The following is a 19332-nucleotide window of genomic DNA, read 5'->3' as shown; positions in this document are numbered from 1 at the left end:
GGGTAGATAATCGGCCATGATCTAGTTGAATGGTGGAGCAGGCTTGAGGTCCATAAATGGCCTACTACTCCTTTTCCCATATTCCTATTCAACAAAATTGTGATCCTCTTCCCAAGACCTGAGATGGTATTTTTACACTACATGGCAAAGGCTTACACGATATACTGGTAATCACTACTTTATCAAAATATTATTTTCAGGTATTTGTTTTTGATCATGTAAATTAGAGTTTCAATTTTATGAAAATGTACTCCCTCTCATGCCCTGATTTTCTTTTAAATTAAGGGGCAATTTAGCATGACGAATTTACCTACCCTGCACATCTTTTGGTGGTGAGACCCACACAGACACGGGAGAATATGCAAACTCCACACAGACAGTGACCTGGGGCTGGGATCGAACCCAGGTCCTTGGGCACCGTGAGGCAGCAGTTCTAACCACCGTGCTGCCCCCTGCCCTAATTAACTGGCACAAGCATCAATCATGGTTATAAGCACTTTTTTTGCGTTTGCAATCCAACAATTATTTTGCATTTAAGAATTTATACAAGCAACTTATTGGAATCAAGTGAAGCGGAATGATTAAATATTGTGCTTTTTCAATCATATCTTGTGTGTTAAGCCTACCAATTGTACATTTAGGAGTTTGGACCAACGCACTATTTTAGTAGAAGTGTCCCATGAGTAGGATTGCTTTCAATTTTTGTAAAATTCATTCATGGGACATGGGCATTGCTGGCTGTGCCAGCATTTATTGCCCATCCTTAATTGTCCTTTAACTAAATGGATTGTTTGGCCATTTCAGAGAACATTTAGAGTCAACCACATTGCCGTGGATCTGGAGCCACACGTCAACCAGGCCAGATAAGGATGCCAGACTTCCTTTCCGAGAGGACATGAGTGAACCAGAATTGTTTCATGGTCACCTTGAGACAAATCTATTTATTGAATTCACCGTTGGATTTGAACCTGGGTCCCCAGAGCATTGCATGGGTCTCTGGATTATTAGTCCACTGCCAATATCACTACACCACGTAGTAAAAGCTACATCACCCTGTCGTTTTTTGACTTTTCCTTCCTGCCTTTTTGTCAAAACTGCGACAAGGAAATGTAGTTTCACAATCATTTTGCAAACTAGCTTGATTAGCATTTAGTGGAACTTAAGATCAATCAAGGGGACTGACATCCTGGGCGGAATTCTCAGATTGCTGACGCCAAAATCACGTTTGCCGATTGGCCGGAGAATCCGTTTTTACGCCGAAATCGGGGGTGGGGGGGGCGGTGCTGTTTTTTGGATGCTCCGCCCCCTCAAAAAACAGCGTAATGAGTACACCAAACGCTGCTGGGACGGTCTCCGGGTGCCACCTGAGGCCCTCCCCTGATGCTCCGCCCCCGATGGGCCAACTTCCTGACGGCATCCGTCCCGCGTGCTCAGTGTTTCCAGGGACCTCACGTGGCGGCTGCGGACTGTGTCCGGCACCGGGGAGCTGTTCCACTGGTGAAGGGGGCTTCGGCGGGGGCTGGTGGTCCGGGGGTGGTGAGGGGAGTTACAGGGGGCACTATCTCGCAGGCGGGGTCCACGTGCAGCTGGAGCCATGTTGTACAGCATGGCAGCCACAGGTCGCCGCCGGGCGCATGCACGGACCCGGCAATTCTCCATCTAGCTGCAGGTGAAGCCGGGGGATTTACGTGGCGAGGCTGTTAGCCCCCCACCGGGAGGAGCATTGGTGCGGGGGTGACACCGACCTTGAGAGTAGATCCGGACATAGCCTCAAAATCGGAGAATCCAGCCTCATGTATTTCTTAATTCAACGGCTGTGCTCCCAGCCAATCGGCATTCAGTTTAAACAAATATTGGAATTATGTTAATTACTTGTCATTTCAAGAAAGAAAACTGGTATCCCTCCAAGGCTTGAGATCAAAATGCTGTGTCTTAAATAAATAAATCTCTGTAAAGTGCCATTTATTCCAAGCAATTTTATCTGCATTACAAGCTGGCAATCTGAGGTATATGTAATGAGAGGTATTTTACAGTGGTTATCTGAACCTTCAGATTTAATAATATGGCTGTCTGCTGCCATAAATGCCAAGTGTTCTTGCATAATAGTTAAAATTCACAACTGCCAACTTTGAAATCTATGATTCCATTTGAGTTATTTCTAAAACTACGTTTTATCAAAGCTGTTTTAAAGTTACGTCCAATAAAACCTGGTGTAAGAACTTCCAGAGTTGAATTAAGTTACCTTTGCATTGATATGAGACCACCTCCTGAAAATGCCCAAACCACAACAGATTCTTGGCAGTGGTTCTTTACTAGCAGCCTATCATTTGGGAGGATGATAACTTTCCTTAGCTCTAGTTTATTAAAAAAAGGATATACAACACTGTCAATCATGGTTCAGGTGGTAGTATTATCACCTTATATAAGTGCACAAAAATTAAACTGCTATTTCAGTACTGAACTGCCATCATTTGGACAAAATATTGAATAAGGTCCCATCTCCCTCCTTAGGTGTGTTACGATCCCGGGCCAGATCACAACCTTTGCTTGGATACCGGAAAGAAATCCAGGGCACGGTCCACCGGCCGCATTGCGCTCTCGCTTGAGCGTTATGAATGCCGGGAGAGCCCTCTCGCGGGCTTCCTGGAAGTCTTCACGCCTCGCGGATTCATCCAAGTCCCGTGAGGCATCTAAGCCAGAAACATGCCCACCAGGATCGGGAGCAAGTGGAGCACACCAAAGCCGGTTTTTAAACAGACTTCGGCGAAGTTACCTGTGATCCATTAGCCTTCCCAGCTAGGACCCAGTCAGCTGCAGTTCAGCACTGGTCCCCACAAATGTGGGGGGTAGAGGGGGGGGGGGGGTCCCGGCCAATTGAAGGCTCCTGCTTGATCAGGGTCAGTGCAGGTTGGCCCCCTAGAATGTGGGTGCCTTGATACTGCCAAAGTGCCCGAGTGGACCTGCCAAGCTGGGAGCAATGTCAGGGTGGCAGTGCAAGGGTGCCAGGATGACACTGCCAAGGTCTAGGCCCAAGGGGCATGAAAGGAGGGTGGAGCAGGTGTTTGACGGGTGGGAGTGTGCAAGGCAGATATGAAGGGGCCTCGGGGAAGTTGGGAGTGACTGGTGGGAGCCCTGGAAAGGGGGGGCTTGTAGGTGGGCATGGGGGGGCCTGAAAAGGGGGACCCCATAGCGAGGTGACCTCACTTGGGATGGGGGGAGTGTAGGCGGGTGACATTGCAGATGGGATATTGGGGGGGGGCACCCACAAGCTCACTTAAGAGATCGTGGCACCCTTTCAAAATGGTGGCCCGATCGGAGTCCAGCTCTCTAGTGCTAAAAAAAAGTCAAAGTGTGGGCTACACCGGTGAGAAACTTCCCAGGGCCAAAAAGCCCTTGAATAGCGGTGGGGGACTCGCTGGCAAGCCGGTGGGAACCTCCAAAAAATCCGCCACAAATTAACTTCGAAACCTTTTGGGAGAATCGTGCTCCCAGTATGTTTTTAAATTTGTAAAGCTGCGAGGAAAGGATACTTCACTTCAGCAGTGACTCCATGAACACATTTTGGATATGGTATATTGAAACAAACTTTATTGACACAGTATTAAACTAATGTTATAAGAAATAGCTGACAATATTACCAGTTAAACAATGCGCAATAAAATGAAACACCGTAACATCCTAACTGCTATCATCTTTATCTCCAATCCAGCAAACCTCATCTCAGTTCAAAACCCACTTTGAAATGGTTAGCAAACCGGAATATAATAGAAATGTCTTCGAGAGAGAGGGAGATCCATCAGGAAATAGCCTGTGGATTTCTGTCTGTGTCAAACCACTGTTCTTAACAGCTTTTCCCAAAAGCTGCTACTCTGTTCACAGTCAAATCTACATGGGCTAGCTCAAAACCTGACTGCTTCAGCCCCTGGCTCCTCCCATTAGTTACATCATCCTTATCCCACTCAAATGCCGTGACCGGTTCATTTAAGTTTAAACAGAATGTCTCTAATTATCTGCTCCACAGAATCATAGAATTTACAGTGCAGAAAGGGGCCCTTTGACCCATCGAGTCTGTACCCAGCCGCTGGTAAGAGCGGGGGGGGGGGGGGGGGGGGGAAGCAGGGGGAACCTGAGGATTACCCTCAGTCGAGAGACAAGGTTCAGAAGGCGGGCCTTCATGAATAACTTTAGTCGGTGTAGTAGATATATACACAGACACTAAACCAGGCTTTTAACCATTTATTGCACCAAATACATAGAATACTATATATATATATATATAAAAAATTCTTACATTCATCACAGGTGGATGTAAAAGTTCACATGGCACTATTCTGAAGAGCAACAAGGGCATCCCTGTTATTCTGGCCACTATTTTTCTTCTAATCAACATTGTGGTTCATTATTGCATAGTTTGTGGGTCTTGCTGTGTTTCCTCCATTACAGTAGTGACAACACTTCTGGTAATTCATTGGCTTTTCAGCGCTTTGTGAACCTGAAAGGTGCTATATAAATGCTTTTATTTCACAATGGTTACACAGTTTTCCTTGTGCATTAAAAATGACTACATTTATCTAGAAAGCGAGCATCCTGTATTTGCAGTAGATTGTTGAAAACAACATTTTTAAAATGGCAGAGAAAAAATATTGACCCTTGGGTGCAAATTCTCTTTCTCCCCTCCACTGCCAAATATTTCAGAAGGAGCCTGTTCTAAAATAACACCCATGCCTCTACCAACTTGTAGAAGGAGGACATACTAGTCTGGAGAAGATATTTTTGATTTTCCTTCCATCTTTTTCAGAAGAGTTCTGAGCAGTACACTTCAAGTTTGTAATTGAATGGAATGAGAAATCCAACCTGTAAACTCACTGCACTATAATCATTACAAATGTTACATTTTATCTTAAGTGGAAGACATCTTTTTAAAAAAAGAACAAAATTAGAGATGCAATTACTTCAAGATGAACTATAAATAAGTGAAGGAAAGCTTGTTGAAATTAACAATTTACAATTAATCACAAAAAACATGTAGCAAAAATATCAATCTCAAATTCATAACTTCAGATTCAGTTGTTGCAACTATTGAGGTTTCCTGTGGAAATCTATAAACATTATCCTTCCTGAATGTAGAAGAAAGACGCATAGTACACAACAGTCTCACCATTAGCTCTTTTCTCTCCCTGCAGATGCTGCCAGACCTGCTGACATTTTCCAGCATTTTCTCTTTGGTTTCAGATTCCAGCATCCGCTGTAATTTACTTTTATATAGTCTCAATTCCTGTTTGCAGCATTTCACAGTTTAGCCTTCAATGTTTAAAACTCAAAAGCTTCAGTTTTTAGCTGGAGTATTTGAATGTTGCAATCTAAACATTTATGCTGTAACCTTGAAGATTCTGTACTAATTATTTCTCCCTCTTAGGGTTGAGATACATTTCTCACTTCATGCCTCCACCAACTCTATTTTGATTAAGCGGCCATTTATTGCATAGATTGGCAGTGGTTCAAGATCAGAGTGAACCCAGCTTATCCACTTCAAGTAGTGTTTCTGGTAACAACTGGGAATGCTGTCTATCTCTGCTGTTTAAGCTAGGGATTGTTGTTATTTTAGTTTAAACCTGAATATTTTTGCACTTAAAATAAAAGCTACTTTTATTAAAAACTGTAGTGGAGATTTGTGTCCTGCTGTTTCTGTTTCACAAGATTCAAGTTCAGATACCTGCTAGATTGAGAAAATTGTGTTCATTTTTAGGATAGCTTGACCCAATCTGCAAATGGAAAAATGTTTAAAAATATGTTTCTGTTTCCATTTTAAAAGACAAAGGAAAATTTAACTTGAAGGGTGAGTTTTTTTTTTTTAAATTTTAACTTCTGACTTGTCGGATATTTAAAATTTTTCTCCTGTTTTTGGTCTCCAAACTCCACAGGAAAACAGCTGTTGGCAATGAGAAAAAAGTTGTAATTTATGGTTTAATTCCTTCTGACCAACTTGGGCTTTGCGACCCCTACCAAATGGCAAGATGCTTAGCTGACAGGCTACAACTCACAATGAGCAACTCCAAATAATACATTCCTATATCTATTCATTTTGCAGCGTATTGTGGTCAAGCGGGGTGATTAATGCACCAGTCAAGTGTATTGTAATACTAAACAAATCCTGCCTCAGATGCTTCCCATTTGCCACCCAGTACTGAAAAAGATACCAATCAAGATTCTCATCATTAGTCAGCATCAGCTGTTGCCCTCAGTAGCAACGCCATTTTTTTTTATTGTGGAGACTCAAAACCGGAAAGAATTTTACTAACGGTACAGTGCAGCTATTTTTTTTTTAAATTTAAAGTACCCAATTCATTGTTTTTTCCCAATTAAGGGACACTTTAGTGTGGCCAATCCACCTATCCTGCACATCTTTGGATTGTGGTGGTGAGACCCGTGTAGACACGAGGAGAATGTGCAAACTCCACACGGACAGTGACCCGGGGCCGGGATCGAACCCGGGTCCTCTGCTGTGAGGCAGCAGTGCTAACCACTGTGCCACCGTGGCATATCACCCGTGTACACTGCAGCTATTAGTTGGACATTGTTATTTGTACAATGCTGATTGAGTTCACTTTATCCATGCTTCGACACATGAGCCGAGCACGGCTCCCGGATGACTATTGTTTTAATTTTCGGAGACATTAAACTACAACTATTTTCTAGTATTCAAAATATGAAAGTTATTTTAAAATAAATGCCCCTGGTTACTGTCATTATGACGTTATCTTGCCGCCTTTCTTGCGCCACTTAAAGTGGACCCGACCTCTGAGCTTACACAACTTCAGTGTCAATTCAAAGCAAAAATGTGACATTGTTTGAAGTTGTAGTGTAAATCTAATTTTAAAATATTCTTTTTCCCCAATTTAGGGTTGCACTGTAACTATTATGAAGTAGCAGTGTCTAACTGGGTACTTGAGGTGATCTCACAGTTTGGTCGGGAGTTCTCAGGAGTTACTACTTTGCTCATCGATGAACACAAATCCAGAAGTGGGAGCATATCTTCACCTGAGATTATCTTCCAATATGGTTTTAATTGATGCATTATTTCAATGGAAGATAGTGCTTGCATTAAAAGAGCTTCCTCTTCCCCCCCCCACATTAAGAATTTGCTGTTTTGGTTAAACAAAGTACAACCGATTTCAGTAAGCAGTATGAACCTTCTGTATCAACAAACCCGTAACTAAGGCTTTTGAAACCTTTAACAAAAAAAGCAAATACCCTATGTTTCAGTTGAAAACACAAAATCCATTTATTTACAAAAGAAACATCCACAAATGTGATTTGTTAGTTGTAATAAGAAAATGGTTCAAGAGAGAGAAAAAAATAATTTTAATCACATATTTTCTTCCCCCTTCCTACAAACCCCTGCAAAAAAAAAAAAAGAGAAGAAATTCTCCCAAATTGCAAATGGTACTCAACCCATTTCCAGTGACAACTTAGATCTTAATGATGTTACAGGATCCAGTTACCTTGAAAAATTGCCGCCTTTCTGTAAATGCTGAATTTAAAAAATCATGTTCCTTTCAGAGTTATAATCAGTCCATTACTTTCCTTGGGTTTCCTTCTCATTTCGTACAAGGTACATAATATGAATCCATATACACCAGAACTATAATAAAAACAGAAGTATTTGAATTAACTGCTCTGGAAAAGTCTTTTTCTAAATTAAAAAAAAAAAATCAGCTTCCTCTTACCTCCACAGCCATACATAGAAGTCTTCCAGCTACAAGAAATGTAGTTATAATCCACTGCCATGTGTAAGGCATCATAAATGCTGCTGATAGAAGTCGATTGTGGTAACCATACAGCCAAATAGGAAGTACATGTAATCCAAAGATAGCAAATGCTCCGACAGGAGTCTTAAAACCTGTAGGTACGGCATTACACATTTAACCATGTAATTTCACAAAAATACAAACGTTTTGAACTTGACCTGAATTTGTGTTCAAATATTTGACCGGACCCAAATTCAGAAGTCATTAAAAATCCAGTACAGTTTTTATGAAAGAATGTAATATCCAATAATTCGAATTGATCGCCTGAAAAATTTGTAAATGTCAATCCAGACCAATTGGTTTTAAAACATTTTCATATGGGAAAGAAGGTAAAATTGTGAAGGGAGGGAATGGGATGCAGTTGGGAGCACATTATCATTAGACCAAATAATTTGACTGAAAATTTCCTGAAATAACTAAAATTTGAATTATCAAAAGTTCAACTTTTTGATTTGCTTAAGATTTGTTACGGGATGTGGGTGGCACTGCCCATCCCTGATTGCACTTGAAAAGGGGTATGTTGTTCGGCAATTTCAGAGAACCATTAAGAGTCGCCTGGAGTCACATGTAGGTCAGATTGGGTAAGGATAGCAGATTCCCTTCACTAAAAAGACTTTGGTGAATCAGATGGGCTTTTACAATCAACAATGGTTTCATGGTCACTCGCCACTGAAGTGAAACAGTGCAAATTAAAATGATTTACTTACCTTGTGTAGTAATTATGCAAATTATTTTGTAACAATAATAGCCTAATGGTTCAATTTTGTAATGTCTGTGATAATTTTATAGAATACCTTTTTGATTTTCTAAAACGTATGAATTATAAAATAACAGTTTTAGGAGAAAAAAAAAGAGTTAAATGCTGATAAATGGAAACATATGATTGAGAAACTGAGTAACCTGAAGCAAGTGCAGTTCTCAAACAGGCCTGGGCTAACTACAGTTTCAAAGGGTAACCTGTATTTATTTAATAAGGTCAGGGTTAGAAGTGAGGAAACTTAACAATGGATGACCCATCTTTGAGCATTTGGTCGTGACAGGAATTCTATGGTTATTGAAATATTTGGATTATTGTGGCTCCCAGATAAAAGAAATTAAAAGCACCTTTGTAAACAAGGGGATTCCTTGCTCAAAGCTGCAAATCTGGGAAAAGGGATGTTAATCCACTAAAGATATCAATTCAAGATAGTTTTCTAGAACTATGTTGAGGAACCAACTTGTGAATGAGCTATTTTACTTCTCATTGTGCATTGAGAAAATACTAATTAATCTCATTATAAAGAGGAGGTAGATTTGTAAATTGCAAAATTACATTTAAAAAGGTATGACAGGAGATCCAGGAGCGGCGTGTAGGTGGAAATCGCAAGTTGGGTAAATCCTGCTCGAGGCTCTGGAGAAGCTGCGGAGGGTGGTGGAGGACCTGGAGAATAGGTCGAGGTGGCAGAACTTAAGAATAGTGGACTTGCCTGAGGGGAAGGAGGGCCCCAAGGCCGACTGAGTACTTTGCAAAGATGTTGGTGGAATTGCTGGGGGAGGGGGAAGAACTCTTCCAGTATGAGCTGGACAGGGCTCATTGGTCGCTCAGGCCCAAGCTGAAGGCAAACGAGCCGCCAAGGGCGGTCATAATTTGTTTCCACAAGTTCCATGTTAAGAAGATCCTGGGTTGGGCGAAGCAAAGGTGTTAGGTGAAGTGGGAAGGAGCTGGTATTTGTATATATCAGGACTTAACTGAGGAGCTCGCGAGAAGGTGGGCGGCCTTTGGTCGGGTGAAAGCGGCACTCTCCAGCAACGGTGTGAGGATTGGCGTGGTCTGCCCGGCGAAGCCGAGGGTGACCTATAACTGGAGAGCTGTCTACTTGGAGGTGGTGGAGGCGTTTGAGAAGGCCAAAGGACTGGGGTTGAAATGAGGGATGATACTGGGCTTTGGCTTCGGACTGAAGGCAGGGAGGTTAAACGTTGTGTACAGCCTTCTCTTGTTTCAGGTTGTTTGTTTTTTTTTGGGGGGGGGGGGAGCAGTTGGGGGTTTGGTCGATGGGCATACCTTTGCTACAGTGGGTATGAGAATATTGGGCTTATGGAGGTTTTCTGGGGGGTGTTGCTTTTTGCACTGGTTCTGGTTGAGTGTCTTTGTTTTCAGGGATTGGGTCATGGAGGGGGGGGGGGATCTGGGTCATTGGAACATGATCAAACAGGTTTTGATGGGTCTGGGAGGTGTGAAAGATGGGGGGATGGGATCGATAGTAGGAAGTGGATGGGGGTGATTCTGGGAAGGGGTTCAACAGCAACAAAGGAATGGGTGGGCCAGGCCCAATAGGAGCGACCCGGGGTTGCGATAATGCCGGATAGGAGTTGCAGGGGGGTGAGAGACCCCCAGTCAGAATAGTAACATGGACTGTGAGGGGATTAGGGGGACCGGTGAAGAGGTCTAGGGTGTTTACACGTTTAAAGAGCTTAAAGGTGGTGATGCTGCATTAAACCCACCTGAGGGTGAAAGATTAGGTTACGCTTAGGAAGGGTTCGGTGATTCAGGGTGCAACAGTAGGGCTCAGGGGTAGCGGTATAGGTGGGCAAGAGGGTGAGGTTTCGGATGGAGATGATGGTGGTGAACCAGAGGTCAGCTACGTGATTGTGACGGGGGCGTTAGAGGGGAGGTTGGTGGCGCTGGTGAGTGTTTATGGCCCCAACTAGGACAATGCAGTGTTTGTGAAGAGGGTACTGGGTGCCGTTCCGGATTTGGATACCCACGAGTTAATAGTGGGGGTGTTGTTACTGGAATATGGTGCAAGAACCGAAGATGAATAGGTCTCAGCCGCGCTTGCTGGCCCAGTCAGTGGAAGCAAAGACGCTGGCTGGGCTCATGAGAGGGGTGGGATGAGTGGACCCGTGGAGGGAGATAAAACAGGTGCAGGATAAGACGGGGAAGCTGATCGTCGTCACGGAGCAGATAAATAAAATAATTGAAGAGTTTTATAAGAAGTTATATCGGTAGGAGCCACCGGGAGAGGAGCGAGAGATGAGGGAGTTCATGGATGGGTTGGAGAACCCAATGTTGGGTGAAGAGTATAGCGCAGCCTTGGAGGGGCTGGTAGGGGAGCAGGAGATGAAGGAGGTGATTGGGAGGATACAGGCAGGGAAGGCGACAGGACCCGACGGGTTCCCAGTGGAATTCTATAAGAAATTTAACGATAGGTTGGTGTCACTGATGGTGTGAATGTTCGAGGATGCGATAGGCAGGGGTGTCTTGCCACAGACAATAGGGCAGGCCTTGATTTCCCTGCTGTCTGGTGGTGGTGGCCACTTTGAAGATCTGGAGGCAGCTTAGGCAAAATTTAAGTTGGAGGCTGGATCAGGGAGGATGGGACAAGAGGGGGGGGATCAAGGAAATGAAGGACTTGTTTCTTGGGAGACAATAGAGCGAGCTTAGAGAAGTTGGGGAGAAGTACGGATTGGTTGGGGGGGGGTAGTTTAAGTGCCTGCAGGTTCGAGATTTTGCAAGCAAGGTTTCCCGACCTTCCCGATAGCACCGACCTCCTTGTTGCTGGAGGCGGTGCTGTCAGTGGGAGGGGGTTCTTTCAGCGATCTACAGGAGGATCCTGGAGGAGGATTGGGTGTCTATAGAGGGGATTAAGGTGAAGTGGGAGGAGGAGCTGGGAGGGCAATGGAAGAGGGACTGTGGTGTGAGGTGCTGCGGAGGGTAAATTCTTCAACCTAGTGTGCAAGGGTAGGGCTGATACAGTTGAAAGTCAGGCATAGGGCACACCTCACAAAATCAAAGCTGAGCCGCCTGTTTGAGGGGGTGGAGGATGTCGGTGAGCGATGTCGGCGGGGCCCCGCAAACCACGTACATATGTTTTGGTCCTGCCCGAAGCTGGAAAGGTTTTGGCCGGAGGTATTTAGCATAACTCGAGGGTCTTGCGTATAGATGTGGAACCCAGTCCCATGAAACCATTTTCTGGGTGTCGGACTGGCCCGAATTGCGGGCGGGTGCGAGGGCAGATGTTTTAGCCTTCGCCTCCCTGAACGCTCGTAGGCAGGTGCTGTTGGGGTGGAGGTCAGTCTATCCACCCTGTACCTCGGCTTGGCGAGGGGAACTTCTGGAATTCTTGTCCCTGGAGAAGGTGAAGTTTGAGCCGAGGGGGGCAAAGGAGGGGTTCTACAATTCTTGGGATATATTTAGTTTGCACTTCAGGAGTTGGTTGCCGTTGAATGTTATGGGGGGCTGCTTTCTTTTCTGTTTTATATTGTTGGGGTGTTTTCTTTATGGCCAAAAAAAAAAAATTTTTTTTTTTTTTTAAAGTGTGGCAGAAGAGAGTCTATAGCTAGCATTTAAAGAATTAAAACACAGCTTACAAACAAACTTACATTTTATTGAGGCACAAAATTCCAAAGAAAAGGTAATCCAACATTGCCTAAAAGCAAGTTTTAAAAAAATTATTTCAGTGGATTGAGGCATTGCAGGCTAAGCCAGCATTTATTGCCCATCCCTAATTGCCCTTAAAGGTGATAATGAACCGCCTTTTTGAACTGCTGCAGACCATATGGTATAGGAACACTCAGTGTTGTTCGGGCAATGTGGGGTCGGGGTGGAATTCCAGGATTTTGACCCAGCAACAGTGAAAGAATGATTATATAGTTCCAAGTCAGGACGGTGTGTGGCTTGGAGGGTAACTCCTGGGTGGTCATGTTTCCATGCATCTACTGCTCTTGTCCTTCCAAATGGTAGAGTGCTGTTGTAAGAAACCTTGATGAGTTGCTGCAATGCATCTACATACTGTTGCATTGTGCATCGGGGATGGAAGGATGGAATGCCAATCAGGCAGGTTGCTACTAATGTCATGTGAGAGTACCTTTAAGAAATGGGTGTTTATAAATGGGTATGTATATAAATATCTGTAGTGACAGTACCTTTAAGAAATGGTTGTTTACTACTGCAGTGATGTCAGAGAGTGGATGGAGCTGGGCTGTCTGTCAGCTTTTTACTTTCGCTTTAGGCTTTTTGCTGCAGGGTGGGTTTGGTTTCATTTTAGTTTTGGAGAAGCTGCAATCACAGCAGGATGTGTGTGAATCTCTGCAAGCTTATGAGTGTCCATTTGCTGATTTTAACGTGGGAACTGTTCTCCGTAGTGAAGTTACCTTTTTGTTAAAAGGTGTTTTTAAGTCTTATGGATGTTAAAAGGAAAGTAAGAATTACTTAGTGTTGTATTCTTTGGGGGTTGTATTTGAATTGATGGTTGCTAAGATGTTCACTATGTTTTAAAAAGGTTAACTTGAGTTCATAGAATAAACATTGTTTTGCTTTAAAAAATACTTTTCCATTTCTGCTGTACCGCACTGTAGAGTGGGCCGTGTGCTCCCCATACCACAATCTATTAAAAGTTGTGGGTCAGGTGAACTCCATGATACACTTTAGGGTTCTCTAAACCCTGGCCCATAAAACAAAGAACAGGGATAGCACTGCCTCATTTCTCATTGAGCTGGAAACACACTGTAAAAAACTCTCCTGAACACATTCTAGGAACTCTCGACGCTGTCTGCTCTTTACACTACAACTATTCCATCAATATCTGGATAATTAAAGTCGTCAATTATAAATATTCTAAATGTTGCATCTCTTATTTCCTTGCAAATTTGTTCCTCTACATCCTTCCCACTAGTTCCTGTCCTTGACCCCTCTGGGACATCCTCATTTTCCAGCACTGTAACTTGCTCCTTAAACAACACTGCCATTCCTCCCCATTTTCTTCCCTTAAAAGCTTGTAACCAAGAGTACTGAACACTCAGTTCTGTCTTTCTTTACACCAGGTCTCTGTTAGAGCCACAACGTTGTATTTCCACATGGCAATCTGAGCCTGTAACACTAATCTCATTCACCACACTCCCTGTATTCACATACATGCACATTAACCCTGATTTAGACGCTTACTTTTTCCTTTACTCTGACCCCATTTATCAAATTGCTGTTTCTTTATTCTATCTATCTTGTGCCACATTTCCCTCCCAGTATTTTGTGCACCTTGGTATTTCTCTGCTATTATCTAGTTTAAGCTAGTTTAAACCCTCCCCATGAGCACTTGCAAAACACCCCATAAGAAATTCTGTCCCAGCTCTATTCATCTCCCCCAGGCCAGTCCCAGTGTTGGGACCATCTTCCCAGCCACCCTTTCATCTGCTTTATGCTCCTATTTCTATTTTCACTTGCCTGAGGTAATGGAGTAATCCAGTGATGACTACTTTTGAGATCCTGTTTGATAATTTCCTACCTAGCTCCCTAAATTATGACAGCAGTATCACATCCCTCCTTCTATCTATGTCATTCGTACCAACATGAACCATGAATGTTGGCTGTTCACCCTTCCCGCCTCGGGATGCTTTGCAGCTGGTCAATTACATCCTTGAGTGGCAGCTGGGAGGCAATACACCACTGCACATCTGCAGGCTGCAGCACTGCTTATCCATTCCCCTAGCTATCAAATTACCTATCATTGCTCTTCCAATCTTCCTTCTTTACCCCTGTACAACTGAGCCACCCTTGGTGCCATTGACTGAGCTGTGCACTCACCAGATGATCCATCACTCATCAGTATTCAGAACTGAACAATGATCGGAGAGTGGGATGCACTCAAGGGAATCTTGCAGTGTCTGCCTGTTCCTTTTTGACTGCTCGATGGTCACCTATTCCCTCACTACCTGCATAGTCTTAAGCTGTAGGGTGACCATATGGATATCACACATTGAAGAAGCTCCCAACCTCGGATGAACCACAGTGATGCCAGTTGCTGCAACCAACGACACTTCCTGGATAAAGGGTAACATAGGCATGGATAGAAGATTGGCTAGCTAACAGGAAACAGTTGGCATAAACCGGTCTTTTCTGGTTGGGAGGCTGTGACGAGTGGCATGCCACAGGACTCTGTGCTGGAGTCTCAACGTTTTACAATTTAGATAAATTCCTTGGTTGAAGAGACTGAAGGTATGGTCACTAAATTTGCTGATGACACAAAGATGGATAGGAAAGTAGTTGTAAGAGGGCGTAAGGAGTCTACAAAAGGATAGAGATATATTAAATGAATGGGGAAAAATCTGGCAAATGGAATATAATGTGGGCAAAATGTGAAATTGTCCATTTCAGCAAGAAGGATAAAAAAAACATATCTAAATGGTGAGCGATTACAGAGGTCGGAGATTGATGGATCTAGTGCCCTCGTGCGTGAATCACAAAAAGCTAGAACAAGTCATTAGGAAAGCTAATAGAATGTTTATTGTGAGGGGAATTGAATACAGAAGTAGGGAGATTATGCTTCAGTTGTATAGCGCATTGCTCAGGAGTACTGTACAAAGTATTGGTAATCCTATTTAAGGAAAGATGTAAATGCGTTAGAAGCAGTTCAGAGAAGGTTTACTAGAATAATCCCAGAAATGGACGGGTTGTTTTACAAGGAAAGGTTGGACAGGTTAGGCTTGTATTCACTAGTGTGTAGAAGAGTAAGAGATGATTCGATTGAAACTTTTCAGATCCTGAGGGGCCTTGATGGGGTGGATGTGGAGAGGATATTTCCTCTTATGGGAGAATCTAGAACTAGGGGTCACTGTTTAAAAATAAGGGGACGCTCAGTTAAGACAGATGAGGAGATATTGTTTCTCAGAGGGTCAGGAGTCTTTGAACATGTATAAGGCATAGCTGGATAGATTATTGGGAATTTTGGAAAATTAAAGCCAATGCATCCATTTCACTAACCATTTCTTTCAAGGCCGTAGGATGAGGTCCATCCAGACTGGGAATTTTGTCAGCCCACAGCCCCAACAATTTGCTCCATATCACTTCCATCATGATTGTAATTTTCCTGAGTTTCCGTGATTGAGAGCTATTTCTGGGATGTGTCCTCGATAGTAAAGACCGATGCAAAATACTTGTTTAATTCATTCATCGAAGGGCGGCACGGTGGCGCAGTGGTTAGCACTGCTGCCTCACGGCACCGAGGACACTGGTTCAATCCCGGCTCTGGGTCACTGCCTGTGTGGAGCTTGTACATAGTGGGTCTCACCCCTACAACCCACAAAATGTGCAAGGTAGGTGGATTGACCATGCTAAATTGCCCCTTAATTAGAAAAAAAGAATTGGGTACTCAAGTATTTTAAAAATTCATTCATTCATTGCTATCTCCCTTTTTTCCCCATTATTAATTCCCCAGACTCACTTTGCAAGTAATTATAAACATTATAAAAGACCAGCTACTCATTATGTATGAACACTTAATGTTTTTTATTGTTTTTAATCAGTCTCTTGTTTAGACCCAGTCCCTACCCAAAGCAACAATACTCACCAGCTAATCAACTTACAACTTACATGTTATCTCGCGCCTAAAGTTTCGCTTCTGAACATGGTTCTGAACCCTCACTGGCAACCCTGAACCCGCATTCTCTTTCTCTCGCCATTTTTATGGCCCCCTAGCTTTCAGTCTCCATAAGCTCCTCATTTTGCATTAAATCCGTTACAAACTTTCATATTGACGGTTTGCCTCACGGTCGACATTTGATCTCCCAGCACACTGTTGCATGGAAGTGTCCCACACCTTTATGCGACTCTCTGCCCTGTTTTAGTTGGGAAAATCTGAGTGAAGACAAGACACTTTATATCACTGACAGTAAATCAGAGTAGCTGCCACTGAGCAATTTCCACACACACAGTGCCAACGAGCTGAAGAGCAGCATTCCTCGATGGCTGGGAATAAATCCAGTCAAAGAAATCTGATGCTGGGTGACTTCAGGACATGGCTAAAAAAAAAAAATCTTTCCCCTTTAAGGTTGGTTGGTTGATATTTTACATGAACTTTCAGCAGGTTTTGTTCAAGTGTTGCTACAAATATATATTGAAATGAGATTTTATTGAAATATCAACATGGTTTTGGCAAGAACGAGCTATGTTGTACATCCATATGTCAATGCTTACATTGTTGTGTGGTAAAACACATAAAATACGCTAGTAATTTAATCTTGCAAAACACTTAATGGCATTCACTTTAAAACAGTAGGGAAGGCAGCTTGCTTGGGTCTCTGCCAGACAGTCAGTCCAGTAGGGTACAATAGAGACTTGCTGAAGCAGTTCATGAGCATTTGGTGCAGGACACGTAAAATGAAGAGGTAAATGAATTAGGAGATAACCCCATTTGTATTCAACTGTTTTAAAGTGGTTACATCCGGTCATGTGAGAGTACCTTTAAGAAGTGGGTGTTTTTTTATAGAAGAACTGTGGTGGGTGTACCTTTAAGAAATGGGTGTTTATTACTGCAGTGATGTCAGAGTGTGGGTGGAGCTGGGCTGTCTGTCAGCTTTTAGTTTCACTTTGAGAAAAGCTTGGGTGTCTCTGGGTTTTTTGGTTTTGTTTCAGTGTTGGAGCTGCAGTTAGCCACAGAAGGTATAATGTTGTTCTCTTTGCCATATAAAGACTATCTCTTGATCATTTGGTGAATTCAGAGTTACAACTGTTCTCAGTAGTGAATTTAAACCTGATGTGCTTCTGTTAAAGTCTTATGGATGGTAAAAGGAAAGTAAAGATTACTTAGTGTTGTATTCTTTGGTGGTTGTATTTGAATTAATGGTTGCTAAGATGTTCACTATGTTTTAAAAAGGTTAACTTGAGTTCATAGAATAAACATTGTTTTGCTTTTTAAAAAAAAAAATACTTTTCCATTTCTGCTGTACCACACCTGTAGAGTGGGCTGTGTGCTCCCCATACCACAATCTACTAAAGGTTGTGGGTCAGGTGAACTCCATGATACACTTTGGGGTTCTCTAAAACCCTGGCCCTTAACAAATTTGGGGCTCAAGGGAGATAAAAGTCTATCTATTGGATTGGCTTAGTGAACTTAAAAGACAGTGAGGGGTAAGCATATTGTGGTTGCTGTTAAGGTGTGGTATTCTAGTTTAAGTGAGGAGTGTGTTGTGGACAATTCTGAGGTTTTTGGGGGTGGAGACGGTAACACGCAGTACCTTACGGACAGAGACTAAAAGCAGACTGTTAGATGTGGCAAAAACAGTGTAGATAACATGACCTGACAAAATGCGAAAAGATGAGGTAATTATGGTGGTGGCTAAGGATTTAAAATTGCCTGAGATACTGTTTGACTCATTGGAAATGGCAAAAATTCAGTTACAAATTAAACAAATGGAACATGAGAGAATTAAAGCAGCATGAATACAAAAGAGATAGAGGAAATAGAAAGAGATAAAAAGGAAAAAGAAAAGGAGAAAAGAATAGCCTTAGCAAAACAATAAGAAAGGGAGATACAGATCAGGGAAAAAGATAAGAGAGAGGTTGAACTTCAGAAAATGGCCATGAAACATGACAGTCAGATAAAATTGACAGACGTAAAGGGAAACGTACAGTTGAATGATAGTGATGAGGATAGTGAGAAAGAGCATCATAGTCGAAGGCTTGATGGGGATCTATTTAAATATGTCCAAGCATTGCCAACGTTTGGTGAGAAGGAGGTAGAAGCCTTTTTCATTTCATTTGTGAAGGTAGCTAAACAAATGAAATGGCCACAGGACATGTGGGTATTACTGATTCAAACAAAGCTGGTAGGTAGTGCTAGTGACGTGTGCATCACTACCAGAGGAGATATCTTGGACGTACGAGGAGGTGAAAAAATCCATCTTTGGTGCATATGAACGAGTGCCTGAGCTCGAAAAATTATGTTTTTGGAGGAGTTTAAAAATTCAATTCCTGACGTAGTGAGAACTCATGGGGAAGAGCAGAGGGTTAAAACTGTGAGGTTAGCAGCAGAAATGGCAGATGATTATGAATTAGTTCATAACTCAAAGCTTGGTTTCCGACATCAGTTTCAGCCTGTGAGGGATAAAAACTGGGGACATGAGAAACACTCAAGTAGTAAAGGTAAAGGTGATCTGGTGGGAGATAATAAGCGGAGTGTACCTCAGACTAAAAAAGAAATCCATGAGGGTGGAAACGAAATGAAAAGTTTCAAATGTTTTCACTGGAATAAACTAGGTCAAGTAAATTCACAATGTTGGTGGTTGAAGAAAAGCACTGGGAAGGCTGATGTAGTAAAACAGGATAAGACAGTGGGGTTTGTTAAAGTGGTAAAGGAAAGCCCAAGTGAAGCGAAGGAGATGCAAAAGATTGTACAGCCTGATCAAGAGGTGATTGATAAGAAGGTGCCAGATCTCTTTCAAGAATTTACTTGTGTGGGTCAAGTTTACTCGTGTGTCAGGAGGAGCAGGTAAAGAAGTCACAATTTTAAGAGATACGGGAGCTAGTCAATCTTTAATGGTAAGAGATGAGGAGTTATGTAGTTTGGGAAGAATATTGCCAGAAAAGGTGATAATATGTGGAATTCAGGGTGAGAGGAGCAGTGTTCCATTATATAAGATAAGGTTGGAAAGTCCAGTGAAGAGTGGTGAAGTGGTAGTAGGAGTAAGAGAGAAACTATCTTGTCCAGGAATACAGTTTATCTTGGGTAATGATATCACTGGATCGCAGGTGGGAGTGATGCCTACTGTGGTT

General features: G+C 42.8%; 1 protein-coding gene across 1 annotated transcript in view; it reads right to left on the bottom strand.

Moving 5' to 3' along the window:
* Nucleotides 1-7257: 7257 nt before the first annotated feature.
* LOC140386805 (uncharacterized) overlaps nt 7258-19332 on the bottom strand; it is a 44785-nt gene continuing 32710 nt past the window's right edge. Inside the window, exons 6-7 of the mRNA XM_072469513.1 lie at nt 7728-7900; nt 7258-7642 (exon numbers count right to left, since the gene is read on the bottom strand). Coding sequence (XP_072325614.1) covers nt 7577-7642; nt 7728-7900 — 239 coding nt within the window. The 3' untranslated portion in view covers nt 7258-7576. The remainder of the gene's footprint in view (nt 7643-7727; nt 7901-19332) is intronic.

Source organism: Scyliorhinus torazame, chromosome 12 (assembly GCF_047496885.1).
Source record: "Scyliorhinus torazame isolate Kashiwa2021f chromosome 12, sScyTor2.1, whole genome shotgun sequence".
NCBI lineage: Eukaryota > Metazoa > Chordata > Chondrichthyes > Carcharhiniformes > Scyliorhinidae > Scyliorhinus > Scyliorhinus torazame.
Note: the sequence above shows the minus strand (reverse complement) of the source record. Positions and strands in the feature narration are given on the sequence as shown.